General features: G+C 47.1%; 1 protein-coding gene across 1 annotated transcript in view; it reads right to left on the reverse strand.

Moving 5' to 3' along the window:
* Positions 1 to 17,218, reverse strand: part of LOC141215206 (pyruvate carboxylase, mitochondrial-like) — a gene marked incomplete at its 3' end in the record, with an annotated part of 171,211 nt that extends 153,993 nt beyond the window's left edge. The window contains exon 1 of the mRNA XM_073665505.1: positions 17,175 to 17,218. Coding sequence (XP_073521606.1) covers positions 17,175 to 17,203 — 29 coding nt within the window. The remainder of the gene's footprint in view (positions 1 to 17,174) is intronic.
* Between the last annotated feature and the right edge of the window lie 5,110 nt (positions 17,219 to 22,328).

Raw genomic sequence — 22,328 nt, forward strand, 5'->3', positions numbered from 1 at the left:
AGTTTCCTTCTCCTCTGCACACACAGCAATCTCCTCCTCCTCCTTGGTGCACACACAGCAGTCTCCTCCTCCTCCTTGCAGCACAGGAAGCAGTCGCCTCATTTTTTTCCTTTTTCTCCTCTTCTTCTCTGCACACAAAGCAGCCTCCTTTTTTCCTGCACACATTCAGTCTCCTCCTCATCTGCAGACACTACAGTCTCTTACTCGTTTTCTCTGTTCACAAATCAGTCTCCTTCTCCTCCCTGCACAGGCAGTGACCTCCTCCTCCTTCCTGCATCCTGCCCTCTGCACACACATTTTACTCCCCTTCCTCTCTGCACATATAGCAGCCTCTTCCCCTCTGCATAAAGCAAAGTCTTCCTCCTCCTAATCTCTGCGCACAGCAGAGACTGATCCTCCTCTCTGCACACACATCAGCCTGCATTCTCTTCCCCTAATCTCTGCACATCATGGCAACCTTATCGAAATCTCTGTACACACATCAGCTTCCTCCTCCAAATCTCTGTATACTCAGCATCCTCCTATCCCTTTTACTAATCTCTGCACACACAGAAACATCCCCTTATTAATCTCTACACACAGAGGCCTTCTCCTTTCTGCACACAGTAAAATTGCCACTGACCCCAAAAGTGGCCAAACCCATGGTACTTATTTAATCTCTGTGACTCCATTAGGACCACACCCCCTTGGATAACAATATTAACTTTACATATAAGAAAGAAAGGGCCATTTCTCAGGAACGGAAAGACACAGAAACAAAAAAAAATTAAAACACATGCCCGATTTAGGAGAACAGCGGCATTTGCATCTTGTAAAAAAAATTCCAAATTTATGGTTCCCTTTAGATGTCCTGTGTATGTGAGGCGCCCCCTGGGCCGTGTGTGTGTGGGGATACCCGGAACCGGACCTTTTGTGGATGCTGGGGGTTGTAGTCCTTGCGTGGCGGGGACCCGGTCCCTTGGCTCAGGGTGGTCAACCCAAATGGCAGTCTATATGCTGAATGTCCGAGTACGCCACCTGTGGATTGCGGTCAGAGTGAACCGCCGCTGCAGGGCAGACCGCTGAGGCTGGTGTTGTGGGTGCAGCAGAGGGTAGTATAACTCCCCACGTGAGGAGTATAGCCTCAGGGCAGCAAGTGTGGATGTTGGGGGTGATGGTGCGCGGGAGCAGCAGTAACGACACAGAGTCCTGTAATGCAGTCCAGGATTTTTACTCACGGTTCTTTATCCACGTTACTCCAGCTGGTCATAACGTCCCCTGTCGCACTGTGCTCACCAGGTGAGGGGCTCGGCCTACTCCCAGATAACTTTGGAGTGTTTCACAGGACCCCCTTTGTGTGTCCTTTCTCTGGCCTGTCATACCCCACCAGTGACCTCGCTTCTGTCCGGCTGCCTCGGGCCTTCTCGGGTGAACATTGGTGCCGTTTCCCTGACCCTATGTGGTGCCTTCCTAGCGGGTGTAGCGAGGAGCTGCGCCACATAAAATGTCACAGCCTCCGGTTTCTAGCTGAGGGTAGTTCCCCGCCTCCACTAGCTTCGGGGACCGGTCTCCCCCTTTGGCCTGACCCCCCTACGCAGGTAGATTCGGGCGGGCGGTGGCGACTCGCCGATCCACACCCCTGGGGTCCCTTCGTTTCTTGTTCCTGGAGCCTCCTCCGCTCCTCTTCCTTCCTTTTCCTTCCTCCAGGCTCCGGACGCTCTCTCAGGCCTGCCTGCGGAGCAGAGCTCGGTCTGAGCCTCTGCTCCTTGTCTTCTCCTCTGACTGAACTCCCCTGAATTAAGATGGTGCCCACCTTTTATACCTCCTTCTAAGTGCACCCAGGAACTGCCCTCTCCCTCCTATGCACTACAGGGTCCCCCCTTCCTCGGTGTTCCCTCCCCCCACTCCAGCCAGGGACAAGGACTGTCGTGCTCTACTTGGAGCATATCGGTCACCCTGCCCCCCGGAAATGTGGTGTAATGCATGCAGTTGTCAGGGTCCTGATCCACACTCCATCCTTACCTGGAAGTGAGATATCGCACATCTGGTTGAGATGCAATACCTCTGTAGCGACCGAACCCTCGGGGCGCTACATATGAAACCACCTGGATTTGACTCTCAGACATAATGACGCGCCCCCAGGGCAGTGGGGTACTCGGCAGCTGGGCCTATGGATGATGGTGGGGGATATCACGGTGGCTGGCTCGGTCTGTGGCCCAGGGCGGTCAACCAAAAAGGGGGATTGTAACTTGGATAGGAAAAATAAAATAAATAATTCGTGACGCCACCTGTGGTACCTGGTAAGGATTACCATCGCTGCTGCAGACCTCCAGGGGGTGATGGGATGGCAGCTAAGGTGTTTCTGCTCCTCACAGGTGGAGCGGACCGCTGGGGCAGTGTGGAGTTTGATGGTGGGGGTGATGCTGGGACTTGTAGTGCAGGCGGGATGGCACAGCAGGAGTAATTGACAGAGACAGGGGATTCGCTTCAGTACCTTTACTGGTGCGGATGTCAGGTACAGTCCAGGGTACTCAGTAGGATGGGTGCACTTCAGGACTTCTCCCCACGGAGCGGGTATAAGGCCTCCTGGTCCGTGTCTGCCTCTCTGTATGCTCCTGGCCAGCCTGCAACTGGGCCTAGCTTATGTGTCATGCTGTTCCTTCACCTGTTGCTCGGTAGTAGGACCTTCTGTTGGAAACCACTCTCCCTGGACACTGGGGCCTTGTGGTTCCTGGTCCTGTGATGGGTCTAGCTTCAGGTCAGCCAAGGACTTGTAGTCCTCCTGGGATGCCGGTGATCCCTACTGGGTATAAAGGGACCCTGTAGGCGTGGACCCGGTGTCCGGTTTGTATATCGGGGTGAGCCTATGATGCTCCTCTGCCCCCTCAACTCCTCTCTCCTTTATCCTCTTTGCCGTCGGCCACACTCGGGGCCCTCAGAACTCGGCAGCAGACGCGCTGCGTCTTCACTGGTCTAAGGGCCAGCACACTAACTTCTGACTGAGTTACCTGGCTCCACCCTCCATATATATATCCCTAATGGGCTCCCTCTGGTGGTGTGAGGTGGAAGGGTGGAGGTGTTTGTATGTAATGAGGGCCTCTTGTGGAGAAGTCCATCCATGCACCCTGGGACCTGTGGTACCTGTGCACAGCAGGGTGCCACAATAGCACAAAAGTGGGCTTCCTGGGGCTTTCAGAGTAGGCATGCAGAGTAGGACAATGGCAGAAGCAATGCATGTTGGGAATTGAGGGAAAGTTCCAGTATATATAGTACTGGCAGAATGCTGAAGAGCCCCTCCATTCACAAAGAGTGGATTGCATGAAAATTGGAGCAGTTTCTAGACATCTTAAACTGATATGTGAACCAAAAGTAGTGAGTGATTCAGATCTAAACTAGGCACTTAAATGGGTTGTCCCCTACTTTTAAATTGATGGCCTTTCCTTAGGATAGGTCATCAATATCTGATTGGTGGGGGTGCAACACTCAATAACCCCACCGATTAGCTGTTTACAGTGCTGAATGGAAGTTCTCAGTTGTGGAGCTGCACTGCACAGCTCCATCAACTGTATTGTGTTTGTGTCCTGGTGATGTATATCCGCACCCTATTTGAATCAATAGTGGCTGATGTGTAGTACCTGGCTGCGGCCACTATATAGTTGATGGAGCTGTGCTGTACTGCTCCACAACTAAGCATCGGGAACAGCTGATTGACGGCTGTGCCGGGTGTCGCACCTCCAGCGATCAGATATTGATGACCTATCGTTAAAATTGACCATCAGTCCTGAACAACCCCTTTAAATTCCCTGCTCCATATACAGAAGGTATTATATTGATAGCAGTGTATTGATCAATGGCTGCTGATGTGTTCATATAGGAGCTTCAAGCTTTGCCCCAATTTACAGTAATATTCACGGAGACCCATTATCATCCCCATGAAATCTGTTTAACCTCACCCCCTCTCCGGGGGGCATCATTGTGGCTATCATGTCGTGCAGATGTGTATGTTCGGCAGTCGGCTTCACCGGCGCAAGAAATGAAGTTAAAAATTACATTTCCTATTCGACAAGGTGAAGTGGCACTTGGCACTGTTATTGTAGAAGAGTAATAAAAAGATGACACTAAATAGCATGGAAGCGGCTGGCACGCCGAAGACCTGACGGCATTTATGGAAAGAGTTTATGCATTGAAATAGAAATCATAAATAGCTCCGCATCTTACACATTTACCTTTAGGGAACAGAATGTATATTAGGAAGGGAATTAAATATAAGTAATCCGGTGCTCAAAAAACCGCAAGGGGCAAAGGAAAAGATATCAGGAAAGAAACACATTTCTATGATATGTACTAACAGATGGCAATATAACATTAATGACCATTATTATCCTATAGAACATTTATACAGTTGATGGAAGTATTTTACAGTGTATTATACTGGATCCCAGTAGCTCTCCGCAGTCTGGGGCTATTGAAAATACAAGGTAATAGTTAGTTAAGGTGAATATTCAATCAAAGTATATATTCTTTTTTTTAATCTTTAGATGCAATTTATTGCTATAATTTGTGACTTCTTAACAATATTTTATAGCATATTTTGTTTGCATATATATTTTATTTATATTCTATTGATTGTATACATTTTACCAACTATTTTTAATCAGAGTAAGTGGATAATTTATAATGTGTTGAACACGTTACGTCTCATCCCTATATAGGAGAGGAGGACCTTTCCTTGTATTATGCCTGAAGAAGGAGTAAATTCTACTCCGAAACGCGTTGTAAGAATAAACAGTTTTTTATCCTCACCGCCTGGAATCAGATCCCGCTGCGGCAGCACCCGGGATCCACTGCTTCTCTCCTTTCCTTCATTCCACATGTCCCCCACCCATCGGGTGTGAGTTCAGTGGCCGGAGCATCAGCCCCACACTTGAGTCAAGTTCACTTTTTCCCAGAGTTGTGCCGCCTTTGATGGCGGTATGTGTGGACCACTGGCTGGGCTTACCGTGGAGGGGCATAACTAAGTGGCTATCTGGTCTTCACTGGAGCCTCTGATGGTGAGGATAGGCTTGGGCCGCTAGGGTAGTCACCAGGTGCCAATCCAGGGCAGTACCCGGACCTGCAGCAGCTGACCAAAGGGTCGGAAGCACAATACAAAGCACAGATGGCACAGACAGAGATGTAGTCAGACAGTCCAAGGTCGGGACATGCTGCACAGGATCAATATATGAAGCCGGGGTCAAGAGCGGAGAGGTCAGACAAAATGAGGAAACAAGCCAAGTCGCTAACAGGAGAGACAACACTATAATGCACCTTAACAGGATATGGATGATGCACTAGAACTAGGAACCTAAATTCAGGCAAGGTGTGGAGTGAGGAGCTGCCTAATATATCCCCTTCTGGCAAGTGATAGGCCAGGGAAGGAAAACCCTGCATGGCACAGCAGTTTAAATTCCTGCATAGCCACATGAGGATGCAGCAGTACTAGGAGTGCTGCTAGAGGCAACTCAGCAAGACTGATATGTTTTGGTAAATAGCTAAAATGCCAAAACTTGTGTGACTGTCCAAATATTCCTGGACCCAACTGTAAGACCTTGACCTATTGCTCATGAATTCAAAATTGTCAGCCTCCGAGGACTACAGGAAGAGCCACGTAACGATCATCTCTTTCTGTATGCCCTGAGTATATACTGATAGAGTTAAGAAAAAAAGATTGGTGCTGCCATGACCTAGCAATTAGTCCAGTCCTCCTTGGAAGCTGGACCAAGGAGTCTTCACTTCTACAGCCGTCATTCTCTGCTCAGCATTCAAGGCGCCAGCAATGTCATGTCATCACGTGAGACCACATCACTTGGCGTCAAGATGTGCGTCGCACCGCAAAGTCATGACTTTATGGCCTCATAAGTGCAAAAGGTGGCCAGGATGCCCGGCTGAGGATGCCAACTCCAGAAATGAACACTGCCCTGTTCCGGCTGCCATAGAGCACTGGACTGGACACCGGACCAAGGCAGCACCAAACTTTACTTCTCAACTCTATAGACTAAGTAAAAAATAATATAAATATTCATTAGATGAATATTACGATAAGTATCACAATTGTTAACATTGTTTGGTGAGTTGATAAAATTCTTCGCTTACAGACTCGGCCTGTTGAGTTCATAGAATATTTAATGAGGAAATTGCTATTAATGCAAATTTATACAATATCTATTGCTTAATAGTAATACACCTGGCTCTTTTTTCACTTTACACTTTCCCAGCCCTTGGGGGACACCATTACTGAAGTTTGTCATCATGTTCAAAATTTGCTGTAGGAATTTTATCGATAGGTAAAAGTACATTATAAGCTTGTCACAAGGATAATATACGGGGGGTAGTAGTGACAGGACAGTGATACCGATATACCGAGCTGCATTCACCATATGGACAGTGCCAGAGGGATGATGGTAACTACAAGCTTCCAAGCCCCAATGCAAAATCTGCAACCAGGCCATGTAGTAATATTAATGTCTTCTGAAATGGCTAAGATCCCTGTATACCACTTCAGGCATCAAAGTCCCAATGCTATCTCTGCACTCCCTAAAGCTATGCCCCTGGCCCCTACGTCAGATGCGGCACTCTGTAAAGGTAAACTAAACTGATACTCTGTGTTATGCATAGTACAGAGACTTAGCGGGTGTAGCGTGGCACAATTATAAGTTCCTTGATTCCCTGGGTCATGCTCCTATAGTTGCCAACTGTTCCAGATTTTCCCAGGAGTCCTAGACCAGAAGGGTCGAGTTTGTGTACACCCTACTCAAAAGTAGGTGTTTTGGAGTGGGAAAGTTCCTGGGAGGAGTGGAAAACATTCCCTGCAGGGGCAGGACTTAAGTGTCCTGGGAGATGTTTGCAACTATGTGCTCCACCCCCTCAGACTTTGCACTTGTCCTAACACAGTGTGTCAGTTTTACATGGAATGTTCCTTTAAGGATGTTACTAAATACATTGATACCTCCACATTTTTGCTGCTATCGTAGCTGAAGTCATCATTTTAATGACGCGCCCCCTGGGCCGTGGGGTACTCGGCAGCCAGGCCTCTTACGGATGCCGGTATGGGGGGAATATCACGGTGGCTGGCCCAGTCCGTGACCCAGGGCAGTCAGTAAAAGGGGGATATTTATAGGGGATTTGGAAAGTTCGTGACGCCACCTGTGGAATGCGGCTAAAGGGGAGCCGCCGCTGCGGAGCAGTCCTCTGGAGCTGGTGTTACGGCAGCAGGGATGGTGTGGCTCTCCACAGGTGGAGCTAGCTCCAGGGCAGTGTAGGGGTAGATGGTGGATGCTGGGGAGAGGGGACCCAGCCGGGTCAGAGGAAGAACAGACACACACACCGGGGCTAGTTTCAGTACCTTTACTGGTGATGGTAGTCAGGTACGGTCCGGGGTACTTGTAGGTGGTGTGCACTTCTGGTCTTGCTCCCCAGTGAGCGGGTGTAAGGCCTCCTTTCTGTATCTTCCTGTCTCTCTCCCTGGAGCTTCTGACCTGCCTGGAACAGGGTCTAGCTCCCTTGATGTTTCTCTCACCCGTGTGCTTGGCGGCAAGGGCTTTCCCACTGGTTACCACAATCCCTGGACACTGGGGCCTTCGTGGTACCTAGTCCTCTGAGTGTGCGCTATTCACGGGTGGACTGAGGGATATGAAATCCTCCTCAGTATGCCGGATTCCCTACTGGGCATAGAGATCCCAATAGGCTCGGGCCCGGTGCCCAGCTTGCACTAGGGGACAAACTCTCTGTGGTTCCTCTGTCCCTCATGGCTCTTTTCTTCTCCTTGCCTTCTAGCCCACTCTAGGCTCTCACTGGCCAGACTAGCCCACAGCTTGGGCCTAGCATGGCTTTCAGCCACACAGACTTCAGCTTGTCTGGTGCTGCAGCATCGTGTCATACTGACTGCTTCCCACTGACTGACTTCCTGAACTCCACCCCCCAGTATATATATACCTGACAGGGCTCCATCTAGTGGACTTGGGTGGAGGTGTCTGCATGTATTGAGGCCACTGGGGAGAATCCCATCTGTGCAACACCAAGGAGTTCTGTGACAGCCTGCAGCTGCAGGGCATCACATTCCCCCCTAGTAAAAGTCAGTACTCCCGGACTGAAAGAGATTTTTGTATAACAGGTAACACATGGAATACAAGGCTAAAAGGATACAACTTATTTGCAAGAAACAGACTTGATAAACGAGGAGGAGGTGTCGCATTGTATGTTAGAAAAGCGTATATCTGCACAGAGATTGAAGCTTCAGAGACTGGGAGTTCTGTGGAAACTGTTTGGGTAAGAATACAAGGAGAGAACAACGGAAAGGACACCATTGTAGGCATTTACTACAGGCCACCTGGGCAAGCTGAAGATATGGATGAACTCTTTATGTATCAAATGACCAAGTTCTCCAAAAAATATGACGTAGTGGTCATGGGAGATTTCAACTATCCAGACATTTGTTGGGAATCTCTCTCAAGTAAAACTAACAGGTCAAGCAAATTCTTATCCTCTCTTGCTGACAACTTTATCTTCCAAAAGGTAGGGGAGAAAACAAGGGGATCTGCTACTTTGGATCTAATCCTTATAAACAGGGAGGAAATGGTTGAGGAGGTAAAGGTGGCTGGGACCCTAGGAGGCAGCGATCATGCTATTATAGAATTTTGGATAACTAGAGGAGGAAGACATGTGAAGACTCAAACTTCAAGGTTAGATTTTAGAAAGGCAGATTTTAAGAGACTCAGAAAGAGAATAGGAGGGATCCAATGGCTGGATGTCCTTAAGCACAAAAATGTCCAGGAAGGATGGGAAATTTTTAAAAATGAGATTCTCAAAGCACAGTCGTTAACAATCCCGAAAAGTAGGAAGAATGGGAAGCATTTAAGGAAACCAGGATGGATGAACACAGAACTTAAACACATGCTAAAAAGAAAAAAAGAAATGTTTATTAAATGGAAAGAGGGAGGCATATGTAAAGAAGATTATAATGCAGTCTGCAGATCCTGCAGGGCACGTATCAGGTTAGCTAAAGCTGACAATGAATTAAGGCTTGCAAGAGATGTCAAAAGCAATAAAAAAGAATTTTGGGGGTATGTCAAAAGTAAAAGAAAAGTCAAAGATGCTATAGGATTTTCACAGGATGAAAATGGAGAAATGGCAAGAGAGGATGTTGAGATGGCCGAACTTTTTAATTCCTATTTTGCATCTGTTTTCTCTCAGAAAGAAAATGTAACATCAACTGATCTTCACTGTCCTTTCAAAGGAATAGAAGAATCCAAGTTATCTGTAAACAGAAAGATTGTGAGGGAATATTTAGCTAACATAAATGAGTTCAAGTCTCCAGGTCCAGATGAATTACACCCCAGAGTACTGAAGGAGATCGTAGAAGAAATTTTAGAACCACTCTCCATAATCTTTGAAAATTCTTGGAGAACAGGAGAAGTCCCAGAAGACTGGAGAAGAGCAAATGTTGTTCCTATCTTCAAAAAGGGGAAGAAGGTGGACCCAGGGAACTATAGGCCGGTGAGTCTGACTTCTATACCAGGAAAGATCTTTGAACAAATTATTAAACAACATGTATGTAAGTACATGGATAAGAATGAAGTGATTAACCAGAGTCAGCATGGGTTTGTAACTAACAAGTCATGTCAGACTAACTTAATTTCCTTCTATGACAGAATCACTGACTGGGTGGATCAGGGAAATGCTGTAGATATAGTATATCTTGACTTCAGCAAAGCATTTGACAAAGTATCTCACACCATCCTTATTGAAAAAATGACCAAGTATGCAATGGACCAGGCAACTGTTAGGTGGATTCATAACTGGCTTAGTGATCGGACTCAAAGGGTGGTTGTAAATGGCTTCACATCCAGCTGGATGAATGTCTCAAGTGGGGTACCACAGGGCTCCGTCCTGGGACCTGTATTGTTCAACATCTTTATCAATGATTTAGATGAAGGAATTGAGGGTAAACTGATTAAATTTGCTGATGACACAAATCTAGGAGGGATAGCTAATACTAGAGAAGAGAGAGAGAGGATTCAAAAAGACCTAAATAAACTGGAGCAGTGGGCAGCAAACAACAGAATGGTTTTTAACAGGGAAAAATGCAAAGTACTACATCTGGGCAATAAAAATGAAAAAAGCATATACAGAATGGGAGGAATAGATCTAAGCAACAGTACATGTGAAAAAGACTTAGGTATACTAATAGATCATAGACTGAACATGAGTCAACAGTGTGATGCAGCAGCAAAAAAGGCAAATACAATTCTGGGATGTATTAACAGAAGCATACAGTCTAGATCACGTGAAGTCATTATCGGTCTTTACTCCTCTTTGGTCAGACCTCATCTGGAATACTGTGTACAGTTTTGGGCACCACATTTTAAAAAAGACATAGACAAACTGGAGCAAGTTCAGAGAAGAGCGACCAGAATGGTGACTGGTCTGCAAACTATGTCCTATGAGGAACGGTTGCAGGATTTGGGAATGTTTAGCTTGCAAAAAATAAGACTGAGAGGAGACTTAATAGCTGTCTACAAATATGTCAAGGGCAGTCACATTGTAGAAGGATCATCTTTATTCTCATTTGCACAAGGAAAGACTAGAAGCAATGGGATGAAACTAAATGGGAGGAGACACAGATTAGATATTAGAAAAAGCTTTTTGACAGTTAGGGTGATTAATGAGTGGAACAGGCTGCCACGAGAGGTGGTGAGTTCCCCTTCAATGGACGTCTTCAAACAGAGGCTGGACAGATATCTGTCTGAGATGATTTAGTGAATCCTGCTTTGAGTAGGGGGTTGGACCAGATGACCCAGGAGGTCCCTTCCAACTCTACCATTCTATGATTCTATGATAACATATTTTTAAACATTACAATTTTTCTTCCCTTTATGGGAGGCACGTAGCTTGAACATTGCAATAACAGGTTTAATAAACATTATTTATGCTTTACTGTAGCAACCAGTTTTGATGAGATCCCTCCTCGGGTGTGTCCCTCTCATCCGGGTAAGCTGGCTTGTGGGGGACCTGCTCCAAACCCCCAACGAATGTCCTAGGCGGGCTGCAGGACTGGTGTAGGACCACTGGTTTGGCCATGCCAAGCAGGTTTTAGTGGTGGTGGTCTTGTGAAAACCGCCAGGGGGCACCTCAGGAGGTGAAATTATGTACAAGGCGGGTCGTTCACAGTTCCCGACCTCCTAGTAGTTCAGGAACTTATATACTTAAACATGACAGCTACCGGGGAACTCGTAGCTCAAGGGCGCCCCCTCCTGGGATGCGCCTGGGGATGGGAGGTAGGTGACCTGTCCTGGTCATCCTCCCGTTCAGTCAGGGTGTCCTGTTCCAACAGTTCCCTCACCCTCTGAACATTTAGGGCATGCTATAGAGTCACGGGCACCATCCGTGCCACAGCTCCTGCTGGTGCGGCAACTGCTCCATGCTCCAGCCTGAGCAGCGCCGGGCGTGAGTTGAGCATCGGGAGCGTTAACCGGTGCTCTGGCGGCTTGCTGGTCATCGGCCATGGTTGCGCCCCCCCTCATGAACCGGAGCCTACCTTCTTCACTTTCTTTTTCAGGTAGGCCGCAGCTCCGCGGGCGACGGTCTTCTTCCAGGACCTTGCGTCGCTCACGTCTGACGTCAGAGCGTCCTCTGGGCTCCTTCCAGGACCTGACGCTTCCTGGTTCGACGTCAGGGGCGGGGTGTGTCCTGGGCTTCGCGCGCTTCCAGCGGTTACGCCTCTCCGATTCCCGCGGTTACGCCCCTCTTCTTCCCGCGCGGCGACAGGAAGATGGCGGACAATGGCGGGGAATCTCGGGAATGGCGGGAAAACTTCACCACAGTGAGTACTACAGTGGCACGGAATCCTGTTCGTGACGACAAATCTGACGCGCCCCCTGGGCCGTGGGGTACTCGGCAGCCGGGCCTCTTACGGATGCTGTTATGGGGGAATATCACAGTGGCTGGCCCGGTCCATGACCCAGGGCGGTCAGTAAAAAGGGGGATATTTATAGGGGATTTGGAAAGTTCGTGACGCCACCTGTGGAATGCGGCTAAAGGGGAGCCGCCGCTGCGGAGCAGTCCTCTGGAGCTGGTGGTATGGCAGCAGGGATGGTGTGGCTCTCCACAGGTAGAGCTAGCTCCAGGGCTGTGTAGGGGTAGATGGTGGATGCTGGGGAGAGGGGACCCAGCCGGGTCAGAGGAAGAACAGACACACACACCGGGGCTAGTTTCAGTACCTTTACTGCAGATGGTAGTCAGGTACGGTCCGGGGTACTTGTAGGTAGTGTGCACTTCTGGTCTTGCTCCCCAGTGGGCGGGTGTAAGGCCTCCTTTCTGTATCTTCCTGTCTCTCTCCCTGGAGCTTCTGACCTGCCTAGAACAGGGTCTAGCTCCCTTGATGTTTCTCTCACCCGTGTGATTGGCGGCGAGGGCTTTCCCACTGGTTACCACAATCCCTGGACACTGGGGCCTTCGTGGTACCTAGTGCTCTGAGTGTGCGCTATTCACGGGTGGACTGAGGGATATGAAATCCTCCTCAGTATGCCAGATTCCCTACTGGGCATAGAGATCCCAATAGGCTCAAGCCCGGTGCCCGGCTTGCATCAGGGGACGAACTCTCCGTGGTTCCTCTGTCCCTCATGGCTCTTTTCTTCTCCTTGCCTTCTAGCCCACTCTAGGCTCTCACTGGCCAGACTAGCCCGCAGCTTGGGCCTAGCCTGGCTTTCAGCCACACAGACTTCAGCTTGTCTGGTGCTGCAGCATCGTGTCACACTGACTGCTTCCCACTGACTGACTTCCTGAACTCCACCCCCCAGTATATACATACCTGACAGGGCTCCATCTAGTGGACTTGGGTGGAGGTGTCTGCATGTATTGAGGCCACTGGGGAGAATCCCATCTGTGCAACACCAAGGAGTTCTGTGACAGCCTGTAGCTGCAGGGCGTCACATTAACGTCTCAAAATTACTTCTAATATGGTGATCGGTGAGGCCCATGACAATTATTGCCCATGGGTTGCTATTTCTCAGTCCACTCCTGTTAGAGCCATAGAAACCAGATTCTAAAATACATGTTTTGTAAAAAAAAATGTATATAATGTAAAAAACAAACAGTAGACATCAATCATAATTCACAAACTCTTCACAAAAAGCCAATATTCACACGCGGAAGGGGGAATTGAGGATTTTCCATGTGGATTCTGCATCGTAAATCCGAGACAAGGATAGCACAGTGCCATTAAATGACGTTTTAAAAAAAATCTGCTGATTAAATGTGGAAAAAATAATGCAAAAAGCTGTAAAACTCAAGTTAAAGTACATGGGGATGAGCTGTAATAGCAGATAGAGTCCATGGGATAAGGGTAGCGCTGGAAATAAAGTAACCTCTTTGCTCTAATCTCTGGCAACCCCTTAAGGTATAACCATCATTTTAATTGTTATTTTATAAATTAATAGACGTATTAAAATAAGAAACTGTGTAATATATCTTATCAGAGAAATCTGCTTCTTTCTCCTCCTGGATTGATCATTCATTCTCAAAATTGAGTGAATTATTGAGATAGGAGATGACAGTTGGAGCTCATAAGATTCTATGTAGAAGGGAAGAGGAGGGAGCAGCTCTGCCTCTAGCTCCTCCCCTCTACCTAGAATCTTCTGAGCTCCAACTGCCATCTCTAATCTCAGTAATGGGAAAATCTGATTCACTGAATACAGATTTGAGAATTTTTTAATATGAACAATAAGTCCTGGAGGAGAAAAAAGCAGATTTCTATATTACAAAATTTCTTTGCACTATTTATTGATTTACGAAAAGAAAATGATAGTTACTTCTTAAGGCCCCATTCACAGATAGAACATGTACCCATTCTAGTCTATGGAGCAATTCACATATCCGTGTTTATTTGCAGACCACATGTCCATTTTTTATGGGCGCTATGAATAAAAATTACCCAAACAAGTCTATGGGTCCATGAAAATCACGGACAGCACATGGATGGCATCAGTGTCCAGTTCGTGATTAACATTCCAATGTATAGGAAAAGCTTTGTCTTTTATTTATTTTTTTCATACGTGAAAATTACTGATGGTAAAAACGGACTCTGACCAAACACTGATGGTAAAACCGGACATAGATGAAACTGATGGTAAAAACTGACACATGGACCAAACACTGATGAAACTCTGATCCCATTTTTTGGCACATGTGAAAAATCACTAATGTCTGAAAGAAATCTTATTAAAACTGCATGTGATCGAAGTTGTAATTTTCCACCGAGGGTGTGAACACACCCCTGAAGGGTGAGTAAATCTCAACCTGCCATATGTCCTAACTTCACCCCCAAGAAAAAGCAGAATGTGATTGTTTGTTACTGTACAGAGAACCTGCTGTTCTGCCATTTCTCCTCGAATATTTCTCCCCTCGGGCTCAATCAAACAGGGCATGTCTGTGGTGTCTGCCTTGTGATTGTATATTGTATATCAAAGAGATCATGCACCAGGTATGTGAACTACCATGCAGGCTTTATCAGACTCCATGTTTACGGAGATATCTTTTCCTAGGAGTGATGCTTGTAGAAGAGAACATCTCTGTAGAGTTTAATGAAGCATGCTACTTTTTTTTTGAGCTGCTATATGTCCATGTGCATGAGCTTTTATGGTTAAAATACTTTGCAAGTATTTGGTTTATTATCTGAAAAGTGTGAACTATCCCTACATAAAGGGGCATTCTCAAGTTTGGAAGTTATTCCTATACCCATCCCTAAAACCAGGGCTCTGAAGAGCTCAGTGTGAATGGAGCGGAGGCCAAGCATGCGCACTGCTGCTTCATTCATTCTTCATTGGACCGCCGGAGCTGTGCTCAACTGATTTTAGGCATTCCCATAAGAATGAATGGATTGTCAGTGTGCATGATCGACCACCATCCCATTTATATAGGGTTCTTCAGAGCCCCAGTTCTCAAGATCGGCGGGGGTTTGTCAGCAATCGGACACCCAGCGATCATGAAGTTATCTCCTATCTCATGGATAAGAGATAACTTCCAAACCTTGGAAATGAAGAGATGTGGAGAATAGGATGTGCTGGGCTGATGTCTCAACAGGTAAAGATGTCAGAAAACACTTGAGATGGTGGAGTAGATAATGTGGCTTTATTCTTAATGCATTTCGAAATGTACCCACTTCATCAGGAGAACCACATATTGAGATACCAACAGTGAAGCACATCCGCTTCTCCACATCTTTTGATTTCTAAGTTGGGTCTACCAATCTGCGGAGCAACAGCAGCTGGACCTTTTATTTCTGAGACCTTCCAAGTGTTGTGCTTCCTCACAACACCACCATGTGAGTATTTTCCGCTTAGTTAAATGCCTGTTGTCTGGATAACACCCTATTTGTGCTTCTTTATCCCTTTAGTTTTTATTGAACTTCCAAACCTTAGAATACGTCATTAAAGTTAATCTATTTCTAATATTGATAAGGATAGTCATTGCCATAGTTTCCAACTTTTTACCAGTTATCTGTCAAAAAAAATTCTGATGACCCCAACCTCTTTTTGAGGCCATCACACCATGCCATACCCCATTGAAAGCGCATCCCAACATCTGCCACAAAAAAACTTTCTGGAAATGCTTGTTTTTGGGGAGTCTACAAGGCACCTGGAAGGTTTGCAAACTCATCCTTGCTTTTTCCGGGAGAATCGACACCTAAAAAAAATTCTACTGCACACGATCACCACAGTAGGACCCATGAAGCCTCCAACAAAAATGGTTGAAAGGTAACCGTCATTTAAAAACCTTTGTATTATTATAGAGTTTACAAAATGCTGTCGATTGGTTTGGGTTCACGTCTTGAGACCCCCACTGATCTCCGCCCAAAACACTGCTCCGAAGTGTGAGCCCGAGCTCAGAGCCTTGTGTACAGACCTATTGAGTTTCTATGATCCGGTACACCGCTCTGTACACATACTCATGTAGGAGTTGCACACTTCAGAGCGATGTTTTGAACGGTCATCGAGGGTTTCAGTACTTAGACCTCCCTACACTCCGATCGGCAGCACTTTGTAGTCTCCATCATTTTTTAAAAAAAAATTGAAATAATAGTTACTGGAGATGAGAAAAAAAAAATTGACAAGACCCTTGTCCAGCGACCACATCGGTCATCTGTGGGGGACAGACCAGAACCTTTCTATCCTTCTTCTGCCGGTTGGTAACACCGGTTCCTCTTCTGATTAGTGGGTCCAACTCAATGTCATTGATGCACCTATGACGTAAAGTCGAGCCTACTTTTCAGAAGTGGGCATAGTGGCAAGTAGGAGAATGTTCGCATGGACTACTGTCTTGGCCGCTTGACCAGTGTCCTACAAATCATTTTGCACAACCCTAATAGTTTGAATAGAAAAGAAGTGTAAAAAAGAATTATGGACTGTCTCAAGTTTGTGCGTACAGGACACGTGTAATGACAGATCTCCATCAGATAAAACGGTGCAATATTTTAAGAGTGCAGCCGTCATTTTCTACCTCTCCCACTTGTGCCCCAGGGTCCCCGTCTCTGCCCTTCCCATATACATACATAAATGTAAGTTATGAGACTTGTTGGAGCACGCTCATCTGAGTTCATGGATTCTTTCATCACATTCCATTTAAAATTAGACAAGAAGAACCTAAACTTTTTTTGTTAGTACAAAGTGCTATGAAGCACTTGATGCATTTAGCTATTGTGGTGCCTGCTCGAAGAAGGCCTTGGTCACAGCATTGTGCTGCAGGCACTGTCTCAAGTGAGTCGTGCAGGCAGACTGCAGCGTCTCCAGTCTTCCTCCCCCTTCTCTCATTTCTATATTCCCTTATAAAGAGTTTTCAGGAGTCTGAATGAAATGAGTGTTAGAAAGCGATCACGACGATGACTTTGATAGTTTTTCCTGCTGATGAGCAGAAGACTCCTTGGGTCGAGAACATTGACAGACTACAGTGAACAAACATTCATGGAAGAAAATGAGATTCAAAGCACAACTTTGCCTTTTGTCTGTTTCCTTCCAGGAAAATCCTGAATGCAAAACAGTCACATGGGTAAGAAAGTATAAAGGATCTGCATGCATAGGGAAATATAGCAAGTCCCCCTGCACCCAGCCTGCTAGATGAAAAGTACGTGAGAGGCCTACAGATGGCCCCACCACCAGCGCACTTACCTTAACCCTGCACAATGGGGGCACGTCATATGCACCGTGTCTCTAAATCATGAGCTTTCCAGCAACAAACACTATAAATCGGCCACTCCCCTGATTACCTAATAATATAATCTCCAGCCAAATAATTTCAATCACATGTTTGGAGCTGTGTAACTTCACCTAATCCAAAGATCTTTGTACTGTTGCATTTCTATAATGCGGCTATTAAGGTAAAATATGTTCCAACTTTATATCACAGTCCTTCTGCATGGGTGTAATAGGAGCCTTGCATTCCTGGGGATTGCTCCTAACACTGTAAATTTCTATTTCGGTTTCCTTCCTCGTATCAGGTCACTGTCTACAGGTCGCAGACCTCGCTTAAGACCATAAAGTCCGAAAAAAATACTGAGCCTTGGGCTCATCTATTGGGAGAATCCAAATGGAATATAAATTGGATCCAGTGTAATGTGAATTCCGCGCTTATTTTATTAGAAGAAAGTTAAGAAAAGTTAAGAAAGTTTCTCCAAAGTATAAATAAGATGGATGATAACTTACTCACCACTGGCCCCAATCTCTATTATGAAATGGAGTGGCTGTCACGCAAGGTGTGGGAAAGACTAAGTGCAACAAAAAGGGAAGAGGGAAAGGGAGCCCAGACTCTATGGAAAGGGGGGAGTGGAGACCTCCTAGACTGATCTAGGCCAGGATGTTAATTAGCCAGAGGAAGGTAGCGCTAGGTTCTAGCGATGCAGCATATAAGAAGTTGTCTGTAATGCCAAACGAAGAGATCCCCTGCAATCAACTGCAGGGTGACTGTCTGTCTCTTCTGACACACTTGTGACAGTACCGCCCGTCCTCTACAAGTGACCTCCAGACACTCAAGACCGGGTTTCTCAGGATAAGAGGTGTGAAATGAATGCACCAATCTGGAAGCGTTCACCTCTGATGCTGAAACCCACATCCTCTCCTCTGAACCATAGCCCTTTCAGTGCACCAAGTATTCTAGAGAACGATGTTGGAGATGAGAATCTACAATCCTTGAAATCTGGAACTCCAAATTACCATCAACCATTACTGGGGGCAGTGGTAGAGGTGAGGGCTCAAGAGGTTCCACATACTTCTTGAGTAAGGACCTGTGGAAAACATTGTGGACCTTAAGGGCCTGAGGAAGTTCAAGACGAAATGCTGCTGGGTTAATGACGGCGGTTATTTTATAGGGACCAATAAACCTAGGTTCCAGCTTCCAAGAAGGAACTTTCAATTTTATATTCTTGGTAGACAACCACACAAGGTCATTCACATTCAGGTCCGGACCTGGCGAGCGTTTTCTGTCAGCCATATGTTTATACCGGTCTCCCATGATCTTTAAATTATTCAGAACACCCTGCCAAACCAAGGAGTGCGACAAAGCAAACCGTTCCTCCTCAGGGACTCCTGAAGCTCCACCCTCACTAAAGGTACCAAACTGTGGGTGATAATCGTATGCACCAAAGAACGGTGACCTGCCGGTGGATTCTTGACGATGATTATTAATGGCAAATTCTGCCAGCGGTAAGTAGGATGCCCAATCGTCCTGATTTTCGGAGACAAAACACCTGAGGTAGGTCTCCAAATTCTGATTGACACGCTCGGTCTGTCCATTCGACTAAGGGTGGAAGGCAAAGGAAAAGTACAGCTTCACCCCCAGCCGAGAACAGAATGCCTTCCAGAACTTGGAAACAAACTGGGTTCCCCTATCTGACACCACATCGGAGGGAACCCCGTGAAGCTTCAAGATCTCATTTATGAACATCTGAGCAAGTCTCTTGGCATTGGGAAGTGCAGGTAATGCGACGAAGTGAACCATTTTACTGAACCTATCTGTGGCGCCCCTGAGGGTTCAGTCGCCACAGAGGTACTGCACCTCACCCAGAGGTGTGGTGTCTCCTTCTCTCAGGTAAGGAGGGAGTGCTGCCCGGAACCCCAACACCCACATTCAACACTACACTACTCCAGGCCGGCTGGAAGGGCAAGATGCACAGTGTTTCCTGCTGAGCCCTGTCCCTGGCTGGAGTGGGGGGAACCAAAGGTAGGGGGAACCAGTAGTGGGTGTGGGTGGAGGATGTAGAGTAGGGGAGCACCATTGTAGGAGATATATAAAGGGAAGCCATCTTAGGGTGGCAGAACAGAGAGTAGTGAGTCAGACAGTCAGTCAGGGAGCAGAGTCTCTTCAGTGGGGCCTAGTGACAGAGGCCCAGGAGGGGAGCAGAGGAGGAAGGCTCCAATCTATAGAAGGGATCCCAGGGGGTACGGCGAGTGTAGGACGGCACCCGTACGCCCCGAATCTGCCCAGGGTCAGAGGGATCAGGCCGCAAGAAGGGGACCGGCCCCTGGACCAGCCGTGTTACTCCAGGTCTCGGCTGGAAAAACCGGAGGCTTCTGCACTTCCATGGTGCAGTCGCCACAGTCTCATCCTAGTCACCGTGAGGGTCAAGTAGGTCCGGGAACTCCAGGTTGCCCAGAGGGACTTCAGAGCACCCGATCGGGACTGTGTGTGGGAAACGCAGGGCAGGAGGGAGAAGACCCAGCGCGGAAAGTCGGTCTAGTTAAGAACATAAAGAAAGCGGGGTTCCGTCAAACGCTCTTGACATATCTGAGGAAGAGCTGAACCCCTGGTCTGGTAGACGCAGTGCGACGCGGAGACGGACACCCGTACAGTGTACCGGAGAACCTTGTACACGAACTGTGAGTAAAACTCGGATGACTGCACTGTACTGCCTCAGTCAATTATTTCAGCTGCGCCATCTATCCCGCCTGCACTACAAGTCCCAGCACCACCCACCACCAAATTACACACTGCCCCGGGGGCCCGCTCTTCCTGTGGGGAGCAGAAACACCTCAGCTGCCATCCCAACACCCCCGGAGGTCTGAAGCAGCGCTGGTAATCATTACCAGGTACCACAGGTGGCGTCACGAACTGTTTATTTATTTTACCCAAGTTCCAATCCCCTTTTTCAAGAGTGACCCGGGGGTACGGGCCCGGGAGCCGACCACCGCGACACCCCCAAACCCCCAAACCAAGCAAAGGCCTGGGTACTGAGTTGTCCCCATCCCCTGGGCGCGACATCACTACTACCACCAAAACCACCCTTTTGCCTGCAGAAACTGGCAGGTCAGTAATAAAATCCATGGACAAGTGTGTCCATGGCCTACTAGGGATAGGTAGCGGAAGAAGAGTACCAGACGGTATGCGAAACCTTAGAACGCGCGCAAATACCACAATCACATCCCGATGCAACCCCGGCCACTAAACACAACGAGAGAGGAGGTCTGCAGTTGCCTTACCACATGGATGCAAAGCAAGCACAGAGTTATGATGTTCCTTAATTACTTTGCGGCGCAGATTAGATGGTACAAATAACATTCCTGAAGGGCAGGAGGCAGGGGCATCCTCCTCAGTCTCCAACACTTCACCCTCCAGTTCAGGATACAGTGCCAAAATGACTACCCCTTTCTGTAATATCGGGGCAGGGTTCTCATGGTCATCACCCTCACTGAAGCTCCGGGACAAAGCATCAGCCTTGACATTTTTCACCCCTGGACGGAAAGTGACAACAAAATTGAACCTATTAAAAAACAGGGACCATCTGGCTTGCCTAGGGTTGAGACATTTAGCTGACTGGAGATATGACAGGTTCTTATGGTCAGTAATAACAGTAATAGGATGGACAGCCCCCTCCAACCAGTATTGCCATTCCTCGAACGCCAATTTGATCGCCAAAAGTTCCCTATTACCAACGTCATAATTTCTCTCAGCCAAAGACACTTTTTTAGAAATGAAGGCGCATGGAGGCCATTTACCAGGGGACGAACCCTGAGACAACACAGCCACAACCCCGACATCCGAAGCATCGACCTCCACAATAAAGGGTTGAGAAACATCGGGTTGACTGAGTATAGGTGCAGTGGCAAAATGATTCTTTAAGGAAGAAAAAGCCTGGAGGGAGGCATCTGACAATTTGGAAAAATCAGACCCCCTCTTAGTTATGTCAGTAAGGTGCATTGGTCAAACCAAAAGGCATAACCAGACTCTCAAAATGCATTTCTGGGGTATTGAACGCTGTTTTCCATTCGTCCCCTTCTCTGATTCTAACCAGGTTGTAGTCTCCTCTTAAATCCAACTTGGAGAATACCTTAGCTCCTACAACCTGGCTGAACAAATCAGCAATCAGAGGAAGAGGGTATGGATCACGGATGGTAATTTGATTTAATTCCCGGAAATCTAAACAGGGACATAGACTGCCATCTTTTTTCTTCACAAAGAAGAACCCTGCCGCCAAGGGTGAAGATGAGGGTCTGATATGTCCCTTCTCCAGATTTTCTGCAATGAAATCCTTCATGGCTTGTCTCTCAGGGCCAGAAAGATTATACAGTCTGGACTTCGGTAGTTTAGCTCCGGGGGTCAGGTTAATAGGACAGTCATTAGCACGATGAGGAGTCAAATCCTGACACCCCTCTCAGAAAAAACGTCCTCAAAACCAGACAGAAAAGCAGGTAATATTTCCGTAGAGACAGTAGGAAGTGAAATATCTGAACAGTTCTCATGACAGTAATCTCCCCATTCAATAATCTCCCAGCCTTGCCAATCCACCAACGGATTATGCTTACCAAGCCAAGGAATACCCAAAACAGTAGGTGTGGGAAGATTGTCTAGGACATAGCAAGGGATTATTTCACAATGAACTGACCCCACCCTCAGTTTTACATTATGTACAATCTGCGTAAATGCTTTCTGTGCAAGTGGCGCCGAGTCAATGGCGAAGATGGAAATAGGTTTAGCTAAAGTACAGCAAGCAAGACCATGAGTTTTCATAAACTCAGCATCAACCATGCTGACTCCGGCTCCACTGTCAACAAACACAAAATTTTCTCGGTTTTGCTCTCTAGCATCACCTAGACCACCAGGACAAAGCGGGAACTGCAGGTTGGCCACAAATGCACCCCTTGTTTATCTAACTCCAGACTACAAAGAGTTAATCGAATGTCTCTATATCAGTTCTTCACCAATCGCCGCACGCGTACCTCACCCTGTTTTTCCCTGGCATTAGGCTCAGGCAAGGGAAGGGAGGGGATGAGCACCAGTCGATCCCCACTGAACACTAAAGACAACAAGGGGGGACAAGCAAGGGAAAATCG

Source organism: Phyllobates terribilis, unplaced genomic scaffold (genome assembly GCF_046119375.1).
Source record: "Phyllobates terribilis strain yellow unplaced genomic scaffold, ASM4611937v1 Scaffold_231__1_contigs__length_3143052, whole genome shotgun sequence".
Taxonomy (NCBI): Eukaryota; Metazoa; Chordata; class Amphibia; order Anura; family Dendrobatidae; genus Phyllobates; species Phyllobates terribilis.